The 24,629-nt window shown below is 40.9% G+C and overlaps 1 protein-coding gene across 1 annotated transcript in view; it reads right to left on the bottom strand.

Moving 5' to 3' along the window:
* LOC132208671 (ral guanine nucleotide dissociation stimulator-like 1) overlaps positions 1–24,629 on the bottom strand; it is a 60,023-nt gene that overhangs the window by 5,011 nt on the left and 30,383 nt on the right. Inside the window, exons 11-19 of the mRNA XM_059644095.1 lie at positions 16,569–16,655; positions 15,834–15,911; positions 10,521–10,714; positions 9,767–9,894; positions 7,408–7,623; positions 5,325–5,428; positions 4,459–4,537; positions 1,918–2,004; positions 1,324–1,356 (exon numbers count right to left, since the gene is read on the bottom strand). Of these exons, the coding sequence (XP_059500078.1) occupies positions 1,324–1,356; positions 1,918–2,004; positions 4,459–4,537; positions 5,325–5,428; positions 7,408–7,623; positions 9,767–9,894; positions 10,521–10,714; positions 15,834–15,911; positions 16,569–16,655 (1,006 nt within the window). The remainder of the gene's footprint in view (positions 1–1,323; positions 1,357–1,917; positions 2,005–4,458; positions 4,538–5,324; positions 5,429–7,407; positions 7,624–9,766; positions 9,895–10,520; positions 10,715–15,833; positions 15,912–16,568; positions 16,656–24,629) is intronic.

Here is a 24,629-nt window from a genome sequence, read left to right as displayed (position 1 = left end):
GTCACAATTTCACATGTAAAAAGGGGCAGACCTTTCTAAGTCAAACTCTGACAACATGTTACTGCCAACTTGTAAAGTGCGTGCCAGTTGTCAACAGGTCAGTGAAAAGAAACACTTCACTACATCCACATCAGCTACTACAAATGGCGGGCCATTTGACAGATTACATTCCGAGCTGGTGAATTGGAGTCACACAGCGTTGGATGCCTATTTTAACACCCAGCTGATTTTACATCACATGGCCCAGTTTGGCAAATTCAGCATCAGCTGCTTCTGATCGGAACTTATTCTATTCATAGGGACCTCAAGTTACAGCTCTGGAAGCAAAATTTCATTGTTTGCCATAAGGTCAAATTCCACTCAAATTAATATTCTCAGGTTGCCTGCTGAATGTTGCAGTACAAGGTGAAAATACAATCTGAGTGGGTTTCCTTGGGGTGCTCTGGTTTCCTCCCAAGGTCCAAAGATGTGCAAGATAGGTGGATTGCCCATGCTAAATTGCCCGTAGTGCCCAGGGATATTTTGGGGTTCAGTGATTTAGACATGGGGAATGGGTCTGGGTGGGACCCTCTTCAGAGTGGCCCTATGAACTTGTTGGGCCGCAGGGCCTGTTTCCACACTATAGGGATTTGATGACACCCTCAACAGTAGCCGTGACAACAGGGATGTTTGAGAATTTGGTATTACCAAATTCAGAAATATGGAGTAAAAAATAGTGCCCAGTCAGTGAGAATCCAAACAGTTGTACTCCCTCAATTTCTGGCATCCCATGACGAAATGATGCCTCTCATCTAAAGGAAAATACTGACTAATATGGAGAGATTGTTTACCCAGTGTCTTCAATAATGAAATAGCTTCCATGGCACTGAGATTAATTGAACAACATCCTCATTCACATAACACCTGGCATATCCTGTACGTAGCTGTGACTGCTCAAAGGCAAATTGCAGCACATTAGCAGGGCAAAAACAGGCCATTTGGCTGAACTGCTCCATGCTGATCTTTACACCTCTCCCACCTTGCTTCAAACTCTAAATATGCCGTTGTGTCCTTTCTGACATCTAACTTTCTCTCAAATACATCTGTGCTCATCCTCTCAACGAGTCCTGGTAGCAGCAGCTTCTGCAATCTGGCTGCTCTGAGCCACAAAGCATCTCCTGAATTCTTTATTGGATTTATTAGTGACCATATACATTTAGGATGCAGTTGTAGACCCCCGCTACACCCGCATCAAGCAAATAAAGCAGCACAAGATTGAAAGGCATGCTTCTCCCCTTTCATACAATTCCAAACATTTTGCACAGTGCAATTTTCAGTACTAACTTTTTGTCTCTTGTCAAAGTTGATCAAGCCATTCTGTAAGAGATAGACAAGGACAAAGAAAATTAGTTCAAATGTACAAAGGTCAAACAGTCCTACAAGATCATGAAATTTAAAAGATCAGAAGTGAAATACAAGCTCTGTAAACTTGGTTCCATTTTAGTAAATCGTCAAAGGCCAATCACAAATGATCTATCATACCACCAGGTCATATCTTGGACACTACATAGAGCCCTTTGCTCCAGTCAAGTAGATCAGTACCAAGCTGAAGACATTCTCAGCTGTTCAACTGCTCAATAGGCAGTGACATCCAGGTAACCAATTTACCTGTACAGAATAAAAATGATGTGCAATTTATCCAACCTTTTGGAAAACTAAACCCATATTCAATTAACTGCAAAGTGATTTGCATGTTCCATTGTTTACAAATTGTTTGATTCACAGTACAAAGGATCAAATTATTCTGGTTGGGATTATTAATCAAACTCATTTGTTTTTTTATTGCTTTGGTTCTCATCTACAAGCAGCTTGCAATGAAACCATAATAATAGCACTCATCAGCAAATAAGGAATCCAAATCTTGTAAGAGAGACTTACTGAATGGCAATTCGGGAAAGCCGAATCCAGCGCTGAAAATTCTGTTAAGAAAGTTCCCAGGGACGGCACAATTCCCTGAACGATATCCTAGAAAAAGAGAGTGAATTTGTTTAATCCATTGTGAACTCATTGTCCTATTTCTCAAAATTACTACTCCATGTCTTATTTATTCCCTTGATCATACAACTAAATCTATTTAGAATCAAAATTTAGGACTCAAAATTTTAGACAGTTACACAGTGGAATGCATAGTTAGATCTATAAAGGCCAGGCAAGTTCAACGTTTGATCCCTGATCTGTGAACTGGAAACCAAACTTGTGTAACCTCATCATTTGGAGATTGGAAATTTTCTACGTAATGTGCAATTTCGCTTGAAGATAAAAACAATTTACCTCACCAGATCTCCAAAACTTTGTCTCAACAAGTTTAAACGTCATTTTTTTCTAAACTCAAGAATATAATTCTTCTCAATGTCTTTTCATAGACACCTCTCTTACCCAAAGAAAAAATTTAATGGTCTCAGACGGTGGGTTGGTTAAGAACCTAACAGCCTAGGAGATCTATCGGAATTGGCAAATTGGAACCAATATTGGGTTTGTGGCAGGAAGTAAATGCGATTTTTGAGGGGCTTTTCGGCAACTTGATGCTTTCATCCAGCAGCATGCCAGAGGGTACAGTAATATTTCTTACTGTGCGTACATTAATGTTGAAGACACGAAAGCTCCAAGTATGAACAGCCGGTTCACAGATGACACAAGAATTGGACGGTTGTAAACAGCAAAAAGCCTTAGTCTCTCGGGTTACACATATGGGCTGGTTAGTAGGCTTGAACAGAGGCAAATAGAATTCAATCCAGAAAAGTGTGAGGTGAAGCATTTTGGGAGTCTAATAAGTCAGGACAATATATGTTCAATGAGATAATAAGATGTGGAGCTGGATGAACACAGCAGGCCAGGCAGCATCAGAGGAGCAGGGAAGTTGATGTTTTGGGTCTGGATGACAGAGGATCAGAAGGACCTTGGTGTGTGCATAAACATATTCTTGAAAGCAGGAGGACCTGTGGATAAGTTGATAAAACATTGGATACTTGCCTGAATATGAGAGCAAAGAAGTAATGACGGAACTGTAAATAACATTAGTTGAGCCACAGCTGGAACAATGTGTGCAGAGAAACTAAGGCATTTTGCTACTGACTACCACTCCAATTCTTGTGTCATCTGTGAACCTGCTGTTCATAGTTGGAGCTTTTGTGTCTTGAACATTAATGTACTCACAGCAAGAACTATTGCGGTGCCCTGCACCATTGCCAAAGCACATTTGTGTAAGATGCTGCAAGATTAGCAAACCATGCACTGTCATTCACCGCATAATCTGGGAGAAAGCTTTATGGAAGTTATACAACTGTCCAATCATGAACTCACATTTTCCCCTGTATACTTACAGAATTTTGCACCACAAAAACAATCATCATGCAGAGCACACATTTTTGATTACAAAAGCAAACCTACTTTTAGATTCAATCTAGATCAGAAAAATATGTTGAAATTCTGCACAGTGCACCAATCACAACACACAATAAACAAAGTGTGACAGCAGGGCAGTAGAAATTCTGGGGCAAACATCTGGAAAGCAATGTAAAAAGATAGTTCACTGCAACTGGAACATTGAGCAGTTTGAAACATGGAGTGTCTGTCAAACTGACAACATGCGAGCATGATTACTGCATTTCTCCCTCTTCAAATACCAGCTTAAAAATGCTTCAATTCCATCTAAGAATGATTTAGAGAATAAGAAAACTTTGAATATTTTCTGAGCTGGACAACTAGTTTGGTATAGTGGCACCAAAATATTTATATCTGACCAATTATTTTGTTCTTTTATCAAATTCAGGAGCAAAATGAGTGGACAAAGAGCATGATAAAAGGAGTGAGGAGGAATGGCTAGAAACTTGTCAGTTTTCGTCCACGCTAGTAAAACTAGATAGTTGATGTCTGAAATACTGAACGAACAAAGAGATATGAATATCTCTCCATTCCTACGCAGCAAATAGTTCTTACTGCGGAGAACAATAAAAGGAAGACATGGTAATTGAGTAAAAACACTTATGAGAACCAGTTAAATCTCTTAATGTTTTGCCTTGGCTTTTATTAATTACAAGGCCCTTGAAGTGTACAAAGCAAATGAAAAAGAAATTGGCAGATATCGCACTTTAGACATTGCTTCAGTTCAAATTTCCAAGATAATGAACACAGAGAAAGATAATCTATGAAGGCTGCATCACTGCAGCATAACCACATTAGATGTTGATTAAAACGTTAACTGCAATATCATCAGCAATTGTAAGAATCATGGCAAAACAATCTTGGAAGACTTGAGCCAAGCCAGACCACCTGGACTGCAATACACATATTCCTGTTGCAGTATTGATTGACAGAATCTGTAAGCATTCAGTCACCAACTGAGTTCATTGCAGATATTTTACTGGAAACTATTGATCATGCCCTGAATATAGTCACACTGCGCCAAGTGCAACACCTTACCTCCATTAGCAGCTCTCTACTTGCTATAAAGTTATCTTCTTCATTATTTGAAAGGTCTTCAAATGTTGTCTTACTGCTCCTAGTCAAGGGAATGAGACACATTACTCTTGACAGAATAGAGTCAAGATAACAAACAGCTGATAAGGAACCTGACAAATAAGCAAGTAATACAGACAGTGAATGGCAGTGAAGCATTTTTACAATAAGTATAGTTATTTTAGCCAAATTGTTCAGAAATGTTTTGGCAATCTCTGGGGCAGGTAGAACTTGAACCCTGATTGTTTAAACCCAGGGATGGGGATACTGCCATTGTGCCGCAAAAGCTCTTGAGTGCAGTCGTTTTGGTGAATCTCATTGCAGCAAGAGAGATTTCATTCCCAAGCTGCCTACAAAAAACAACCATGATCAAATGGTCTGAGGCACACGAACATAAACTACAGGTGTGCACTTCAAAGTGTTATAGAGTGCTTTCTTGGGAGATTAAAATAATTGTTGTCTTTGTATTTTCGTATCCCACACAAACCTCCGGCTTATATCACCCCATCACAGCATATCCACAGGAAACTGTGTTACGTTCCATCCAACAGCAGATCAGTTTTTGAACACGATAGTTAAATATTTCGAGTTGCCAAACAGTTTTCTTTTTCCACTTAAACAAATTAACTCTTCGCTCCTTCGTGAAAGAATGAAAGATTCTGCCAATTAGCCAATTGTTACGATTGCACTGTAGCGCCTCTGGTAATCCTGTTAATGCACCGAGCGTGTGAAGATCACTTGGGCAAGTAAACCTGGAGGTCAAACCTGCAATTTCCTACCTCATATTTGTTAAATAAAAATTACATGGCTCTTTCTGAACAATGACTTACTTTGACACGGCTGCCCAAGTCTTCTTCAAATTGAACACACTATTCAATTGCAATGCCGTAGTAATTGCATGCACTGACGAGAAATTCTGCAAAATCCTACATTCCTGTCAGAGAAAAAAAGCCGTGAGTTCTGTGGAAAAATCAGTGACTCCCCATTACCCAACACCTCAGACTTTTTAAAAAGGTTCTATCAGAAAAATGTTAGCTGAGAAAATAACAGCATTAACAAACAAACTTTTTGAGGGAAAGAATTCCATGATTCTTGGCAACTCAAACCTTGATATTCGTTTTGTATCCCTCTGAGACAACCTCTTCAGTTGCCTTGCTGCCAGCCTGTGACTGGTTAGATATGATTACTGACAGCAAAGGAGAGCTTAAAATGAGTAGGATTGAGACAGGGACATCTGAGTGGTAGAAGTCGCGAAGGTAGGGGGGTGGAGGCGGGGTAATCATCTTTGTTATATCCATCACATTTCGCTCATAAATGAATGATAGGTTGTATTATCTGACAGAATAGGAGGGCAGGACCAGTCACGTGAGATACTCATTCGAGGGAAAACAGACAAATCAGGAAATTGGGTCTACTTTTATGAGTCACTACGTTATTGATACTGAGTTAACTAATCTTACATAGATTAGCAGCTGAATGTCCTTCATCTGTTTGCCACCACCCCCCCAACCTGTTGGAGGCAGGGAGAAAACTGGATCAAATCAAACCTCCCAAATGTGTACTTTGGGGTGTGGTGGAGACGAGGAGGAAGCCTGCAAGTGTTTGTTATCAGGTCTCAAAGCCACTTCTGCTTGGGGAGGAAGGCCAGGGAGGGGCAGGGTGATCACACCATTTGGGATTTCTTTGGAGGTGCGTCAATTGGCATAATCATAAGTGCCTTATCTGATTAAGGCCAGCAGGTAGGTTCTCAAGCCCAGAGTCTTCCGGCTTCAGGGAAATAAAGCTGCTGCAGTAAAATGGAAGTAACGGAGGGCACTTCAACATGGAAGCCACTCCTTGTCAACTATTGTAAAAACTCAAAATCAGAACTAGAAAAGTCAGCCAAGTGATCAAGTGATTCCTCTTCAGAATAGCCTTTCATCCATGTCTACGACTGGGTGTCAGCCTACATTCGGTTGAACTGCTCCATATTGTAAAACTGGAGACAGACTTTCAAATCCCCATCAAGGTCCCATTAATGCCTCAAGACTCTTAACGAGTCAAAACTGATGCAGGCAGTGTTGCCAAGACCCAAACCAGACTTCTCTAAATTAGCTGGCAACAGAATTATTGTGAACTTTCATTCCAAACCTTAGTAATCAATGAATATTTTGTTGTCACGTGTATACGGGAAAATACATTGAAAGTACAGTTTTGTTGCAAAATCCAGTGCAATTTAGGATTACAAAATCAGTAAGAATCAATTACTTCCTTTACTTAATTAGTTAATTACTCGGTTCCTATCCTGATCCTTTCCAAATGTACGAGTGGGAATGCCACATGTTGGCGACAAGTACAAACCTGGTATCAGATCTGACAGCCCATCCTCACTCTTTTACCGATTGCTGACTAACATGCTGAGACAAATTCCTTTGGCAAACACATAAGAAACAGACAACCAGGCAAGTTACTGAAGTGCCGTCATGTAGGCATACAGAATGCAGAACATTGGGAATAAAATGTACACTGTTTCGTAGACTGATTACAGCTTGGAAGGGAGGCAAATAACACTATGTAATGCCCAATAACTAACTTCATTTTTGAAGGGCCAGTAAAAATCTGAAATAAGTTTGCCTTTTTTATCCACATAAATATTTTTGATGAGAAAAAAATACATTAATACTTCAATGCAACTGTAAACTGAGGCAAGAACTATTAGCAGCCAGCACTACAGAAATTATGAATGCTAGGATTTTCCATGAAGCATTCAACTCTTATTCAGAAAAGTATTCTGCTTGCCAGTTCAAGAGGCTTTCAAACCTTGGACATATCAACACATAGTGTTAATGGCTTGCTCTCTTCCACCATGGTTGTTTCATGCACTGTGGACTTTAACATGTCACAAAGGCTAAAAACCAATAAAGAATAGTGTACCTGGGCAACATCAATCCATTTCTCAATGATTTTAGCCCTCTGCCGTGGTTTCAGCTGTTGAGGTCTTAATATGGTGCTGGTGACACATTTTGTAACATTATTGAACTGTGTAATGGTGGCCTGGACGGTTGATACCAGATGCTGTTTTTCTTCCTTCCCTCGTTGAGACCAGATGGACCCTAAACATTGGCTGGGCACAAGTTTCCGAAAAAGATCCTGATCAAAAATAAAAAGGAAACAAAGGGTAAAGGTATCAGTCGTGCCATGTTTTTAGCAATGAACGACAAACAAGATTTGTCCGTCCATGGGTACATTCGTCCTGCTAGTTTGCAATTGTACATTAAAACTGCGTGCTATATTGTCAACGACTGGCTACATAAAACTCACATTGATACACAAGCGCACATTGGCTATTCAGACAGATCAAAACCCTCGAATTTTCAGTCATCTGCTTCCTATTTGTAGGTTAGATTTAAAATCACTGGTTATCTCCACCCAACTCCGACTGGGCTCCACGCACACCATCATGCATGGCTCTGCTGGCAATAGTCACTGCTACAGATGCTCAGCCCTGGTGGCCCACAGGCTAGACAGGCTGGGCATCAGTATAGCAGCCCTGCATCATGTCTACTTCTCGCACCAAGGCAGGTTGACAGAACACAATGGCAGCCTGGCCCTCTGTTGGTTCAACAGATCTCAATGTCAACACTTCCCCACTGTTGGTTTCATGCTGAACACGAATATTGCCAAACGTCCAAGCTTGTCAACTGGCCATTCAGATTGCATAATGTCCTTCTGTCTCCCTCTTCAAGATGAGCAACTCCCATCAACAATTATGCCCCAACAGTGAAAGTTAACACAGCTGGCAAATAGTTCCTTCAGATCCCCGTAAACTCATTCAGAATGGAGAAATTTGTCAGTCTCGTCACTTTCAAAGCCAGAGTTGGCTGTGACAGGTTGGAATAGAATGGAATGCTCAGAAACCATCGAGTGGGAAACTGTTGCATGTTTATGCAAGCATGGTGGGCTCTCACTTTTAACAGTCTGATCACGTCACAATGATGTCATCGATCATTTCTGGCAAGGAATAGCTTAGGGTAACCCTGCTGCCTCGACAGCAAACTACATAATAAAACTCCTGCTGTTTAATGCTTCAGCCCCCTGGACCTGTGCGGTAAAGGAAAAAAAAAAGAACTGGCAATGAGGATCAAAAAAAACCGCTTTGAGATTCATCAGGTCAAACCACTGATTTGAAAAAAGACTCTCAGCCCTCACTGCAGATCTCTATGATTCAACAAAAGAAAAGCAGCTACATTCCTCGACAGACACCCAACGAGGTTGCTGCCCACCAAAAATGGCTGCTGTCATCATTATGTCACATGATTAGACTCTAAATGCCAGTCGGTATATACATACACATATGCAACAGAAACTGCAGTGAAAACAGACTGTTACCTTTGGAACTCTGTGCAGAAAAGCAGCTGCCCCTTAACAAACTGAGATAACAAAGTGTGGAGTTGGAGGAACACAGCAGGCCAAGCAGCATCTTAGGAGCAACTGTGCTCACCCAGCTCTGCACTTTGTTATCTCGGGTTCTTCAGCATCTGCAGTTCCCATTATCTCTTATCCCATAACCAAAACCAACTTTTGACAAAGTGGTCACTTCCAGATGAGATCGCTGCACCCCTGTTCTGAACACTAACATATGCTTGGGATTTTTGAGACCTAGAGGACTACTTACATTCTAGAGTCACACCCAATGCTGACACACAGACCACTGAACTTCCACTTCAAGCCTAAGCCTATGACCAGACTTTGACATAACTCAAATTTTGATTCAGCAACTACGAGTCTCATTTTTTAGAGGTAGACATCAAGCCACCTTGCAGACGAGACTGGAATACCCTGTGGCTGATTCCACTCCAGAAGATTCTGGGAAAACAACAAAATTGCCATCCTGGATACTTCAAACAAAATCACTGGACTCTTGAAGAAACAGTGACTGTTATGATGAAACAATTAAACTTTTACCCTGAAATACTATTCATTTTGTAAAGGTTCAACACTAAGTTACAAAGGATTTTCAGTGCTCTCTCAGGTCACTTATTTCACATGACGTTCATTCAAAACAAATGACAAGTGCTGAAGTATTAGTTGGCAGGTATTTCAAGCGAGATACTGAAGTTACACGTCAAACAACACATTTTAACATCTTGGAAGACTGCATTTTGAAGGGAATTCAGTTATAACGACTGGTGGAGCAGTAATAGCATTAAACAACACAGAGAGATTCAGATGCCTACTGCTGACTGAAATATCTTATTCAGAATGACTGGGCCCCAGATTCCTGTTTACTCACAGCATCCATAAAAGTCAGCTGCTCTGCAATGAAGCGTGATGGGTAGGACAGGAGCTTTTCGTCAACTTGTTCGATGGTTTGGTCGTGTTCTTCTCCAATATAGAATCTAACTCTTCTACGGTAGCCTTCTGTGCAAGTGAAGATAGACATTTATTTTGTGCCCAAAGTTCACACTGCTCTAAAATATCTCACAAACTTGTGAATAGAAGTCATGCATTGGTTTACAATAGTTATCTAATATTCATACTTCGAAATCTAGATTTGGTGAAATTAATATGATATTGCACTGAAATCCTCTTGTTGGGAGCATCTCAATTGCAAAAGAAATTGTATTTAATGACAGATTCCCATCCCAATTTCTAGCTTTAGGAAATCTTCCGAATCACAATCTATTGTTTCACAATAACTTGCAAACTTATTACATCAGATTATAAAATAAAATGTCATTGACGGCAACAGTTCAAAAGGAAATTGTCCAGAAAGTCGTATTACATGCTGCTGGGTCTTAGCGGACCATATTAGAGTATCAAATCTATGCAGAATTTGGTCTTGTACATCATGTAGTACAGGGGTAATCATTCAGCAATAATTTTAATTAACTTCGTTTACCCAAAAATTTGGAAGTAATTTTGAAGCTTGTCAAAGGAAACCAAAATGAACTAAATCCTGAGACAGAGGGGCAAGCCGCACACAAACTTGTAGGGAGGCACCCTGAATTAAAACCACATTTTTGCAACATAATTATAAATCTTACTGAACATCTCTTTCTCCGCTGTTTCCTCCGCCAAAAACCGACTCAGGAGTTTCTGGGCCCGATGTTCAGCATCTGACCCCGGCACTGTCTGGTTCAAGTAGCAAAGTACCTTCCGGAGACAAGAGTAAGTTGGAACTTGACGAAAGTCTTCGGCAGACTCCTCCAGCCAGATTTCAAGAATTTCAGGTATAGCACTGGAAATAAAGTCAGAGTTTATATCTGTTTATCGGGGAAGCAAAACGTGTGGGAAAAAAGCTTCTAATTCTACAAATGTAAATGCAATAGATTAAAGTTGGAATATGGGGTCATCGTGCTCACACAGGAGATATGAGCTGCCATCTTGAGCTGCTGCAGTGCACATGGCAATGGTGATCCTGCTGTGCCATCAGAGGGGGGCTGTGTGGCACTTTGACCCAATGATGAAGAAATAACTGTCCAAGTTCGAATTACGCTGGCCATGGATGGAAACTGCAAGTTGGCCATGTTTCCAAGTTTTCTTCTAGGTAGATTGCACAAGTAAGCTTAAGGCTCACGTATAAAGTGATTTCACATGTGTCTGAGGTTACTTATTACACCAGCAGGACCTCTTGGTGTTTAGAGTTTGCTAGTAAAGAGAAAGTGAGCTTTAACAAAAAATCTTCTTTATAAAAGTCAAATGGGACAAATCAGATGAACAAAGAAAAACACAAGGATAATGATGATTTGTTTGGCTTTGTTCTGGGAGTTGCATTGCCAGCAGTTGGATACCTCGGTAACATGGATAAATTGGGTCCAGCTGAGGATGAATAATGAAATACTCCAACATAGTCAGCTTTCAATTCACTTATTTTAACTGCCTGCCTGGCTAATACTGAGAGGCCACGTAGCATTATTTCACAGGTAAATCAATGGTTACTTTTTTGCAACAAGACGTCAGCGGCACAGAGAAGTCATCACACCACTGAAATCGAACCCTTTGCACAGAAAAACTCCCCAGGGCACTTCACAGCAGATTAACCATTCAAAAACTGACAAAGGAGGAGATATTCAAACAGGTGTCCAAACATTTGGTCATAGTGACTCTTCATGAGTTTCTTAAAGGCGAGAGATGGTGATGTCTAGAGGAAGAAACTATACATCTGCAGGAAGAAGCACTAACGGTGGTGGGCTGATGAAAAAAATAAGAAGTACACAGCACACTGGACGTGGCAGAACAGAAATGTACCAAGCAAAGTTTGGGACTTAAAATAATTCCAGACAAAAGCAAAATAAGAACGTGAAAGGATGTGAACACAAGAATTGAAAGTTTTTTTCGAAAAAAAATCTAAAGTTCAGACATTGGTCAACCGAGAGACAACGTGGGCCAGCATGGACTGAGTTGCAGCTATGGTCTATGATGCAATAGGCAGAAGAAACCTTTGATGTTCCAAAGACTCCAAAAAGTAAACATTTGTTTGATTGGCATCCCCAATTTACATGGAATATTTTACACTGAAAGTGCTGTTCTAGTTTTTAATTTGGAATTTCCTTATCTGCAGCCCTACACTGAAACAGATGATCACTTATTTGAGTCCGTTCATAATAGATCATTACAGCACAGAAATTATATGATGTGAAACATTACACACAGACATTGGGGCTTCACTCAGACTTTAACAGCTCCACTCCTGTTAAACAGTGGTTGGTGTAGGAAGTGCTAGGCAGCCATAGTGCCATATGCAGCAATAGCCTCTTGTTGTTTGAGAAAGATATACGACTTAGAAATAGTTTACACTGGAGGGACTATTTTGACTTCATCTGCTTTCAGGTCAGTTGGCATAGGTCGTACTCTTTTGCAATGATTCAAAAACACAGCTGGCCCACACTGCTAAGATGCTGAATGATATTAACTAGTGAACATGGCAAATTATGAAATGAAGTGACTCATTTTTGGAAATGTCAAGAGATTGTTTTTCAGTGAGGTCAGAAGAATTATGAAAAGCTTGATAAAAGGTGAAGTTTTTAATCAGCTTTTTAAAAAATGGAGAAAAGCATACTGTGCATTTCAGATTTTAGAGTCTAAACAGCTGAAGCCATGGCTGGTAACAACAGGACAAACATAATCTGGGATAGGCAAAAAAGTGAAACTGGACAGGAAAAAAGAGAAACGTCTGAAGTAGACACAAGGAAATTGCAGAGATGGAGGGACAAGGCTGTGGAAATGTTATTTGTTATGTTACCTCTCGGAAACAGTGACTAACTGAAACACACTGGAAATGTGACTTAAGGAAGTTGCCTGGGCTCATTTGGTCCTGAATCTTTCAGAAATGCTTCGATCACATTACAAACACTCGAACAGTAACCCTCCAAAAATATATAGAAAGAAAAATCAATTCAAAAGATCACAAAACCAAAAAATTCCATATCCTACTGAAAGCCTTCGTGGCTGGGAAATAGGTTGCTGAGCTAAAGAGCCCTTACCCTGCTGACAATATGGTAGAACTTAATTAGTACTGTGCAGAGTCCAAAATTTGACCCAAAACACTTTTCTGTCGTCCCACTAGAATTAAAGTCTCTGTTTCCAATAGATTCATTAACAAGTTACTACATCCCTCCTGAGTAATCTGAAGCCTCTAATCAGCTGCAGTGTACAACATCATTTCATTTAATTACTCATTATCATCCTTCCACCACCTAAAAGGATCATTTCCTAAAGCGAGCACAACATAAACTTAGATTGCAATGGCACTGGAGAGAAGTGTATTCTTAAAGTATTAGAGTCTTCCAGAATTGAAATAATTATGTACAGGTGCACTTTTGTCTTTCTTTTCAATTCTGGCCACTTGCGCATCTGAGATTAATTGTTTCATCGATGACAACTTCACTGGATATGTTCCTGCCACTTCTGCTCTCACTCAAGATGTTCCTTTAAAACCATGTTTTGACCATGCTTTTACTCAACCCCCAAAATATCTGTGTTTTCTTCAATGTCAAACTGACAGGTTGTAAGCTACTATTCTGTAGAAAACAAAAATGATATTTTTCTACATTACTCAACCCAAAAAACTTGAATTCAAAAGGAGATTAACATACCAAATAACATGCCAAACCAGCACATTACTTTCATGAGGATTACACTGTCCTCAATCGGGGATCAGGATAATTTAGGTTCCTTCATACACTTCATCCCTATATGTCTCTTGAGACATTAGTACAGGAATATTGTGAAATTAATCAGGACCAATTTGGTATCCACAATTAGCTGTGTTCATCCAGACATGAATAGCTAGGTGTTGGAGAAAAATGTCCAGATAACCACCAAGCCCTGTGGCTTAGATTTCTAAAACTTTGTTTCATTTACCCAAAAAGCCAACTGGGTGGGTTAGAGTGAATAGCAATGCACAAGGCATCCCAACTGTGTTCTGAGTTAGTAGGTACTGCTGATGCTGGAGTCTGAGATAACAAGGTGTGGAACTGGATGAACACAGCAGGCTAGCAGGCTAGGGGCTCAGGAAAGCTGGCATTTCAGGTCTGGACCATTCTTCAGAAAATTTCTGGTGGAGGGCCCAGACCCGAAACATCAGTTTTCCTGCTCCTCTGATGCTGCCTGGCCAACTGTGTCCTATTTGTTTGATTAACAAGAGGGATTTTTCCTTTGCTGCATTTTTCATAAATTGTTTGAGCTTTCTTTCAAACTTCAGTGCAGCCCAGTTGTGAACGCTTGCTATTGCATCTGAAGTAAAAATATTCCCTGAAAATCCTCACTCCCTCAAATTGACCATTTTTCTCAATGCAATACTGCAAAAATTTGCCTTTGTATTTGCTCACAAGTAATTTATCTGTGCTGGGCCCTTCAGGCATTGGCTTTCTTGATTATAAAAATGACAAACAATATCAACTCAAGAAAACAAAATAAATGAATAAACAAACCATGCACAAAAGAAAATAAATCACTGTATATATAAAGATAAGAATTTCAAACTTTAAAGTCCCCAAGTCCAGTCCAGCACTCAAATCTATTGGATAAGTGTTCTTTTGTCTTAATCAAAAAACACAGAGTTTAATCGAACGGCCAGACAAACCAGAATAATCCCATCTTTAATCCCATGCTGCCAAAGTGTCATGCAGGGCAGCATGGTGGCTCAGTGGTTAGCACTGCCACCTCACAGGTCCCGGGTTTGATTCCAGCCTTGGGCGACTGTCTGTGAGGAGTTTGCACATTCTCCCCATGTCTGAGTGAGTTTCCTCCAAGTGATCCAGTTTCCTCCCACAGTCCAAAGATGTGCAGGCTGGGTGGATCAGCCGTGTGCTAAATTGCCCTTCGTGTTCGGGGAATGGGTCTGAGTGGGATGCTTCAAGGGACAGTGTGGACCTGTTGGGCCGAAGGGCCTGTTTACACACTGTAGGTAATCTAATCTTATTCAGAGCAGTAAAACAACCTCAGCAATCTGGTATAGCTCAAAAACAACTAGAATTCCAGCTAGAGATGCATTTGTGCGATGCTTTCTACAGTCAAATATCTTTGAAAGCACTTCGTTGACAAACTTCAAACATGAAAAATGATTTCACGAGATTATTTGGATTTCATAGATTCAGGAAGTATTAATTCAAGATCGATTATGTGCAAAACGTACAACAGCAGCATGGAGTCGGAGGGCTACCAAAGTCAGGACACCACAAACAAACCACTTGCCAAGTATCTGACTGCTCTAGATAGCGGTATCATTTGGTTTCAACTATTCACAGGAAGTTTGCAGGATAACTTCTAATAAAGTGGTGTGAAGAGGAAAACCATTCCTGCAATAATGCATCATTATCACAAACTAGACTAATGACAATCTGAGATAAACAACCCCAAAAGCGTGATAATGTACGACAAACAATTCCAAAAGACAAAGAATTTTGGATGATTTACACTGAAAAATATTAACAAGCCAATCTCTAGGAATAATGCAATCATTGGACATGCAAGGCAAGCAGCTTCTTTAATGCAAAAACAGAGTTAATATTTTGGGTCCAGCGACCCTCCCTCTGAACTGGAAGGGTCACACAGACCTGAAACATTAACTCCGTTCTTACCTTCACAGATGTTGCCAGAAATGCTGAGCTTTTCCAACAACTTTGTTTTTGTCCCTGAGTTGCAGTGTCCGTGATTCTTTCAGTTATTATTTAGCTTCTTGAATGTGATTGTTATGGGTTGGAGTGCCGTTTGCCATCCTGTTCTGGGTGCCTTATATCTTCATGACAAAGGCTCTACATTATTTTACAGGTCTTTCTGGCTCTCCAGCAATTCTTCTCACATTCTTAAATTTCACATTGAAAATACAATTTCACTACATGTCAAATCAAACTTACATTTTCATTAGTGTTTCCTTTTCTGCAGGACTGAAATTATATTCTTCCAGAAAGCTTGATCTGTTGAAGTCTATGCTTCTGCAATTGATCATAAACCACAAAAGAAAAAGCAAATTGAAATGGTGTTTAGGTCTACAATTGGTTGCCAGACGTAAAATAAAAAAATGAAGTCTCAAAATTCAGCATCCCAAACTGTGATCAGCTAACTTTATGAAACAAGGTCACACTCTAAATGTAAAACTGCATAAAATAGTGAATACGTTCTTTAAATTTCCTCAGGAAGTTTACCAGAAATGCCCTTGAGGGCCAAAGCAGCTCACCAGCAGTGGTGGCGGCTGGTGGTAACAGGGGAAAGGAGCAGGTGCAAGGAGTGAAGCCACTTCTTCAATAGCTTACATTTGCTACTAGTCCAGAAATTTCAGTCTGAGATAAACTCAACACCTTCACACGCAACTGCTGCTTGTGCTTTGTATTGCTTGTTCCTCAGAATTAGGGAGAGAATAGGCAAAGAACTCAGAAGCTGTTTCTTCATCAATGTGCCATGATCTGGAATGATATCCGTGTTTTTGTTTCTGTGGTATGTGTTACAGAGTCATACAGCATGGAAACATCTCTGCCTTCATGAAGAGATTTCTGATTATCCAACCTATGGCCACCAGCTCTCCAGCCATTCCCTTTATACACTACTGTATTGCAAATGAAGCATAACATGGTCACATTTTGGATCAAACTCACTTCTTGACTGTCGCTCCCTTTTCTGGTGAACTTAAATTCTGAATTTCATCAGAATTCGGACAGTGTTCAGACTCAATGCTTTCACAGCTGCAAATGAACATGAAGAACAATTTAAAACACCTCAAGCAAACCCTTTCATCTTCAGTTAAATCCAGTAAAATACCCATGAAAATTGAAGATTCAGAATTACAAGCCTCCATCAGATGGTTTTATTAAACAGGTTACACACCAGATGGTGAAGATTTCTGAGTCAGCATAAAATGTTAGCCCATATGCTCCCCAAGTATTCTTGCTTGAGACTGGGATTACAGTTCCTGTGATGCTGTCCCACCAATAAGATGAATCTAGTTGCTGGATTTATCCACACACTTTTGAACATAAACATAGTACATGTTGTAATCCTCCAGTCCTCTGATACCACCCCCTGTATTCAAACAGGATTAGGTTGTTGTGCAAAGTGCCACTGCAGCCTCAAGCTATTTTTTTCTTTCTCAGTATCCTCAGTTGTCTACAATTCACTTCCTTCTGAGTTACCAACACCAGGGACAACCAGCCGTTCTAATCAAAGCAGAAATTGCTGTAAAAGCTCAGTGGTTCAAATTACTCAAAAATGTTAACTCTGCTTTCTCGCCACAGATGCTGCCAGACCTGCTTAGCTTTTCCAGCAATTTCCATTTTCGTTTCAGTTTTCCAGCATCTGCAGTTGTTTAATGTTCACATTTCTAAAATGCTGTCCAACCTCAGCTCATCCTTGTCTCAACTATTTACTTTTCATCGTGAATTGGGCATCAACTTCTTCTGAATAGTATCGCAGCCAGGCCCTTACCTCTGTGAAGATTAAACAGTGATTTATGACCATTAGCCCCACTTTTGCGACCCTTTCACTGCTCACAATGGAGGACGACATTCGGATTCCCTGTTAACATTAGCTGCCAGCATCATTTAGTTCAACACTTCCCTTCTGAACTACTTATAATTAACTCGGTACACATTGGGGTCATCAATAACCCTCATCATTTGTACCATTTGACACTATTTCCTGCTTGTGGAAACATTCTGACACTGTCACTAAACAACCTCCTGCTGTAAGACAGACTATTGTTTCATTGCAGTTTTGCCTAAACTTGTGTTCAAACTTACTTGCTGCAAACACTTTCTTGCTCCTTTTGAAGTTGGACCTCCTCCAAATCAAAATTATTCTGGATTGTTCCTTCCTCTTTTCTGTAGCCAAAATAAATATCTTATGATATGGTGCTTCCTGAAATGATCCATGTCTGATATTTGATCGATAGTGTGTGTGTGTGTGTGTGCACAATAATTATAGAAGTGGTAGTGCAGGTTGAAGATATCATCAGGATTCTGAACTTTAAAAATTGGAGCATTGTATGAAAAACAAATATGTTCTGACTAATCATGATTAAACAAAAACCTCCTGATTTCCCCTCAACTCTGGTATTTACCAACCACACTTCAGGAAGGGATTTGAGAGGGTGCACAAAACATTCACAAAAAATATTACCATAGATGACAAACTAGACAGCCCTGTGGAGAGGCTGAAGGAGCTTGGGCTGCTCTTGGAGAAGACTAAGAAGTGATTTTAAAAGTGTTCAAAATCATAAGGGATTTGGTTAGAATGGATAAGAACAATCGGTTCCTTGTGACAGAAGGCTCAAGAAGAAAAGGACACTGATTTAAGATGATCAGCAAAAAGAACCAATGGTGACAAGGATTTTTTTTAAAATAGCATCATTAGAAACTGGAAGCTCTGCCTAATAGTATGGTGGATGCAGCTTCAATTGAGGTCTTGAAAAGTGAACGACAATTTTCTAAAGGAGAGCTTTCGCAGTGTTACACAGTTAAAGGACTTCGGACTGAACGTCGGCAAGTCCCTCTTTGAGAGCTGGTACAAACATCAAATCATTGTCTCTGGGCTATTACCATTTGATGGCTGTGTAACATTGCACAAACTGCTAGCTCCCCAGCTATTTCCTACCGCTTTGTCATATTTTGAATAATGATTCACTTTGTCATGCATGCAATTAAACTTACTGAGCAATTATTTCGCTGGATCCTGAAGAACCACAACTTCCATTTTCCTCACCATTTGCACTGTCAACATTTCCAGAACTGCAATTGATCAAAGAGGACAAATTAAGTCATTCAGAACAGGCAAACTCGTCCAGAATTAAATCCAACAACAAAAAATCACAGTCTTGAGAGAGGGGTTCTTTTGACTTCCACAGGATGCCCACAGGCCTTCATACTGAGGCAGTGCTGGGGTGGGGGTTGGAAGAGACAGAGCAGGGCAATAAGGAGAGAAAACCATTTCTTCAGAAATTCACCCTTGTTGAAAGCCGTTCCTGCGCTGTGGAAGAACTTGATACTGAAAGACAAGCAAAATTCAGCCTACCATCGAAAAGCTTTGAAAGCTTTCTGCTAATTCAACATTATCTCACCTCCCAAAATAAGCCAAACATTGTAGAAGCAGTGAAGCAGTTGCTTCATGTGATTGCTATTCTCTGGCTTGGTGCTCACTGCACTGCCAATTGGGGTATCTTACTGAGGCAACCCTGACATAATCCTACAGCAAATCCCAACAGTTTGCTTTCACAGTATTAGATCCCAAATACTGAACAACAGGTTTAATCTGTCATCACATCAAATTTACTTGTCAATTACTCCTTCAGTTTCTCACAAACTTAGGTTTCCACCCACTACACAGTGTGACATGTCAACATTTTCACAGCTGCAACAGGTCACAAAACACCAAATAAATCATTTTACTTGTGCATGTGATCACATTTTTAATTACTGGCACTCTTATCAACATTGGGATTTTTGGCTGTGAGGGGGAGCCAGTGGGTAGATGGGGTGTAAAGATGTCAAATAAAGAACCTCTGCACTGGGACAGACAATAAACATCCCAAAAGAGAGGATTTAAGTTTAACTTCCTCATCTCTGACAAAGAAACTCAAGCCCTTTACAGAATATTGACAATTCAACCCTCACAAGCACAGCTTGTAACTCATAGTTTGATTCGGAGCACTGATGTAGGAATTTGTCATTGCTCAAATTCACTGAAGCTTAAGGTCAGATTAGTCACCAGTGGCTGTTTTGCTGAAAAAAAAATCATTTTTCTTTCCTGCTCCTTTAACAGTTCTGAGTTTCCTTAAAGACCTGGACAGAATAAACTCAGGATTAATTCCAGGTCTCTGACTTCGGAAAGCGCCTGACTCAATGGATACAAATTGCAGATGGCCAACTTTGATAATTAAAAATGCAAATTATTCAATGGCAATATTGTATGGGAGAAATACCAAAGCTCGGACACGGGGAGCAGGTCACATTCTTAATTGTAGAAATATTTCTTCAAATGTCACAGACGTTTGGAGGACACTTCAATGAACTTGGAGGAAGTTTGTGGGGAGGGTGTACCTGAGCAGGAAGGAGGAACACAGAGAAGTGCTGAGGTTGGGGTAGAGGAGATTAACCCATTTCTTTAGCAATTTTACCAGAGCCACATTGTCCAGAAATATAACCTCAATATTGATCTGAAAACAATTTCCCATTTATGTGTTTTAGATGCTTCAATGGTGATGCTATCATTTCAGACAACAGTCTCTGTTATAAATTTTCTAGGGAGGCAGCCCAGCAGACACTTTAATGTGAGTGCTATTGTCTGGAGTGGCATTCATCACATTGCACTAAAAATTTTGAAGAAATCAATGATTCTCCATCATTCCTTTTTCACACTGCTGCATTCCAAATGAAGCATCATGAAAACATATCAAAATTATTTCCGATCAACCTTGCTTCCTCATGGTTACACAGATGCCTGGCAAACTTTGATACCCACCCACCCGACAATCTATACAGCCAAAATATCTGCAGCTGTAAGTGCACATGAAGCACAAATTAAGAAAAGGATTTGCATCTACAAATGACTTGTAAACATTGAAAATAAATTTTGATTCCCAAAATGCTCAGTATTTCAAGTCCCCATTAGGTCAAAGTCCACATGAATGACTACACTAGATGGTTTGCTTTCCAAATTTTCAGAGAAAATATGTAGGACACTCCAGTTACATAGGCTGGTGCATTTGACGGGAGGTGGGAGGTTTCACAGTTTAGCATTGTTGCAAGTTAGACCACAAGGTCTGGATGTTGAGGGCCAATCAAATTTTCACTGAACATTTTAAAATGTTTTCTATGGATCAAAGGCTGAAATGTGTCATTGATTTAATTACTGGCAATGGCCTCGGAGGGATTAAAGCTGTTTCTTTAATGTGATTTTTATCGTCTCGAATGGTGACATAATCTCTCAAGAGCTACTATATTCACAGCAATTTATTTTCATGTTATGTATTACGAATGAAGCACAGAAGGATGAAACTTACTTTGAAATGTCTGCAGTCGCTTTCGGTGAACTTGGTTCTTCATCTTTCTCAGAGTTTGGGCCATCAAAGGTTTTGGACCTGCAATTAGTTAAGACCATAAGACCATAAGACAGAGGAGCAGAAATTAGGCCATTCGGCCCATTGAGTCAGTTCTGCCATTCAGTCATGGGTGATAAGTTCCTCAACACCATTCTCCTGCTTTCTCCCCATAACCCTTAATCTCCTTGATAATCTGTCTCTGTTTTAAATGTACTCAATGACCTGGCCCCCACAGCCTTCTGTGGCAGTGAATTTCACAGATTCAACACTCTCTGGCTGAAGAAGTTTCTCCAAATCTCCAATTGAAAAGATCTCCTCTTTATTCTAAAAGTGGGCCCTCGGGTCCTAGTCTCTACTACCAATGAAAGCATCTTCCCAACATCCACTCTGTCCAGGCCATTCAGTATTCTAAAAGTTTCAATTAGATCACCCCTCATCCATCTAATCTCCAATGAGTGTAGTCTCAGAGTCCTCAAACATTCCTCATCTTTTAAGCTTTCCATTCCCTGGACCATTCTCATGAACCTCCTCTGAACCCGTTCCAGGGACAGTGCATACTTCCTGAGATATGGGGCTCCAGTCTGTACGCAGTACTCCAAATATGGCCTGACCAGAGCATGATAAAGCCTCAGAGGTACAGCCCTGCTGTTACATTCAAGTCCTTTCAAAATAAATGCCAACATTGCATTTGCCTTCCTGACTATATAAGGCAAAAATTAAAGACATTGTAAACAAGCACTTGCACCCAGAAATGGCTTCCTTACAAAATGAACATTGAAAAATTTCATGTGGAATCCATAAGACCATAAGATAGGGGGGCAGAAATAGCTCATTTGGCCCACTGAGTCTGTTTTGCCATTCGATTCTGGCTGAGCTCTTTCTCAAGCCCAATTTCCAGCCTTCTTATCGAAACCTTGATCCTCTTATTAATCAAGAACCCTTCTCTCTCTCTTTCTTGAATAGACCTAATGACTTGGCCTCGATGGCTTTCTGCAATATTTTCCTCAGATTAGCCACTCCTTGACTGAAGAAATTCTTTCTGACCTGAGTTCTAATGGTTGGTCTCTTCACTCCACGACTGTGCCCGCATGTCCTAATCTCTCCTACTCTACATTGGAAACATCTTCTCCGTTCCACGTGCAATCCTTCCAGGCCTCTCAGTATGCTGTAAGTTTAAATGAAATTCCATCCCATCCTTCTAAACTCCATCCTGTACAGAACCAAAACCCTCAACCACTCTTCAAATGACAGGCCCTCCCAAGTTTTCAAGTACTTCTCAACTGGATTTGTTAAACAGGCAACATTTCTGATGTATGTAACTACAATAGATCGAGATTTGTTTTTCCCCCTCCAAGCTTTAACTGGTGGTTATACAAGTGATTGTGACTGAGTCTGGAAGAGTAGCTGGGGGGAAGCTGCAAGGAAGAAGGAATTTCACCTTTCACACAAGTTTTCAGAACACCATGGTCTGTTTATTTTTGGGCAATGGGGGAGGTGGGGCATGTAATAACACTGGAAAGCAGAGAGTTAGAGAGTCAAGTTGTTCAATACGTTTACCTGCATTGCATAGTCCAATGTTTGGAAAAGAAACATTCCAATAAAGACCGTGTGTAATGCATGCCCAATTATTCACTGGCAATTAAATTGGAGGCGGGAGGATTAGGATAATGGCATGGAGGGAGTTTACCACCGACACATTGCAAAGCTATGTTGACATGGGTCAGTTCTCTTTGACACCTGGACTCTCCTTGACTTCTAAGGTCTGCCTCCCTCATTTCCCTGACGGCGCCCACCTACACAACCTCAGTGACAATCAGCATTAACAGTTGGGCTGAGAAAGATGCTGATCTGCCATCCCTTTCTCTGGACCAGCAGCTGTCAAAACTGAGCCAAACCGTCAACTGGTGAGTAATGCCGGCAGCAATCTCTGTATTGGTCACCGCTGGAATCGGCCAAGGCCTCCAGGTTTCAGATCCAGCAGAAGGCCTGCAGCATGAACCACAAGCTTCCATCTAAAATTTCTTTTTACAACACTAAGAACAGAGCAAATATTAGAACAGCCAACTGTTTCTTTAATGTAAAAAAAAACTACGGACGCAGACAATCTGAAAGAAAAGCAAACGTTTCAGGAGAAACTCTACAGGTTTTGCAGCATCTACAGACAGAAAACTGAGTTCAAGTGAAGCCAGGTGACACTTCTTCAGAGATGTGAAGTTCGGAACAGGGGAACCTCAACTCAAAGCGTCCACTCTGCTTTCTCTCCACAGATGCTGCTCAGTTTCGGGAGACAGCCTCTACGTAATGCTCCTGAAAATGCCAGACCTCCAGCAGTTGCCCTTCACATAGTTGTATTCTGATTAAAGCATCATTTCCTCACACATTGGATCAATACTTACTTTCTGATCTCAGCAAATGTCTTTGGAGGATTTGGATTTTCAAGCTCCTCACAGCTCAGAATGTTAGCATTGTTCCCGTTGCTGAAATTAGTTGTGAAAAATGTCATTTTAAACAAACACTTGTACCCAGTAATTCTTAGCTCATCGGCAGTTTCCTTTGTATTCCTTGTACTCTGAATAAAGCAAACCTTAACCACATATTGTATTCAAATTTACTCTTTCATGACAGATTTTAGAGTGCAAGGTTTCCCATCTACCTTGTAGTCTGCACTTTCAGGCGATCTGCAAATGGTCCTAAAAGTGTTATCAAGTAAATTTGAGCAAACATCCACATCCACAAAAAAATTATCTCCACACACCTGAAAGACATTGAGTCGGCATTTTGTGCCACTGACAGCTAATTTTGTAGCAGCAGGTCAAGACGCAACTACAGAATATGACAGAGATAATGGGAACTGCAGATGCTGGAGAATTCCAAGATAATAAAATGTGAGGCTGGATGAACACAGCAGGCCAAGCAGCATCTCAGGAGCACAAAAGCTGACACTTTGGGACTAGACCCTTCATCAGAGAGGGGGAATGGGGCGAGGGAACTGGAATAAATAGGGAGAGAAGGGGAGGCGGACCGAAGATGGAGAGTAAAGAAGAAAGGTGGAGAGAGTATAGGTGGGGAGGTAGGGAGGGGATAGCTCAGTCCAGGGAAGACGGACAGGTCAAGGAGGTGGGATGAGGTTAGTAGGTAGATGGGGATGCGGCTTGGGGTGGGAGGAAGGGATGGGTGAGAGGAAGAACCGGTTAGGGAGGCAGAGACAGGTTGGACTGGTTTTGGGATGCAGTGGGTGGGGGGGAAGAGCTGGGCTGGTTGTGTGGTGCAGTGGGGGGAGGGGACGAACTGGGCTGGTTGAGGGATGCAGTAGGGGAAGGGGAGATTTTGAAACTGGTGAAGTCCACATTGATACCATATGGCTGCAGGGTTCCCAGGCGGAATATGAGTTGCTGTTCCTGCAACCTTCGGGTGGCATCATTGTGGCAGTGCAGGAGGCCCATGATGGACATGTCATCTAGAGAATGGGAGGGGGAGTGGAAATGGTTTGCGACTGGGAGGTGCAGTTGTTTGTTGCCAACTGAGAGGAGGTGTTCTGCAAAGCGGTCTCCAAGCCTCCGTTTGGTTTCCCCAATGTAGAGGAAGCCACACCGGGTACAGTGGATGCAGTATACCACATTGGCAG

This window comes from Stegostoma tigrinum, unplaced genomic scaffold, assembly GCF_030684315.1.
Source record: "Stegostoma tigrinum isolate sSteTig4 unplaced genomic scaffold, sSteTig4.hap1 scaffold_50, whole genome shotgun sequence".
NCBI lineage: Eukaryota > Metazoa > Chordata > Chondrichthyes > Orectolobiformes > Stegostomatidae > Stegostoma > Stegostoma tigrinum.
Note: the sequence above shows the minus strand (reverse complement) of the source record. Positions and strands in the feature narration are given on the sequence as shown.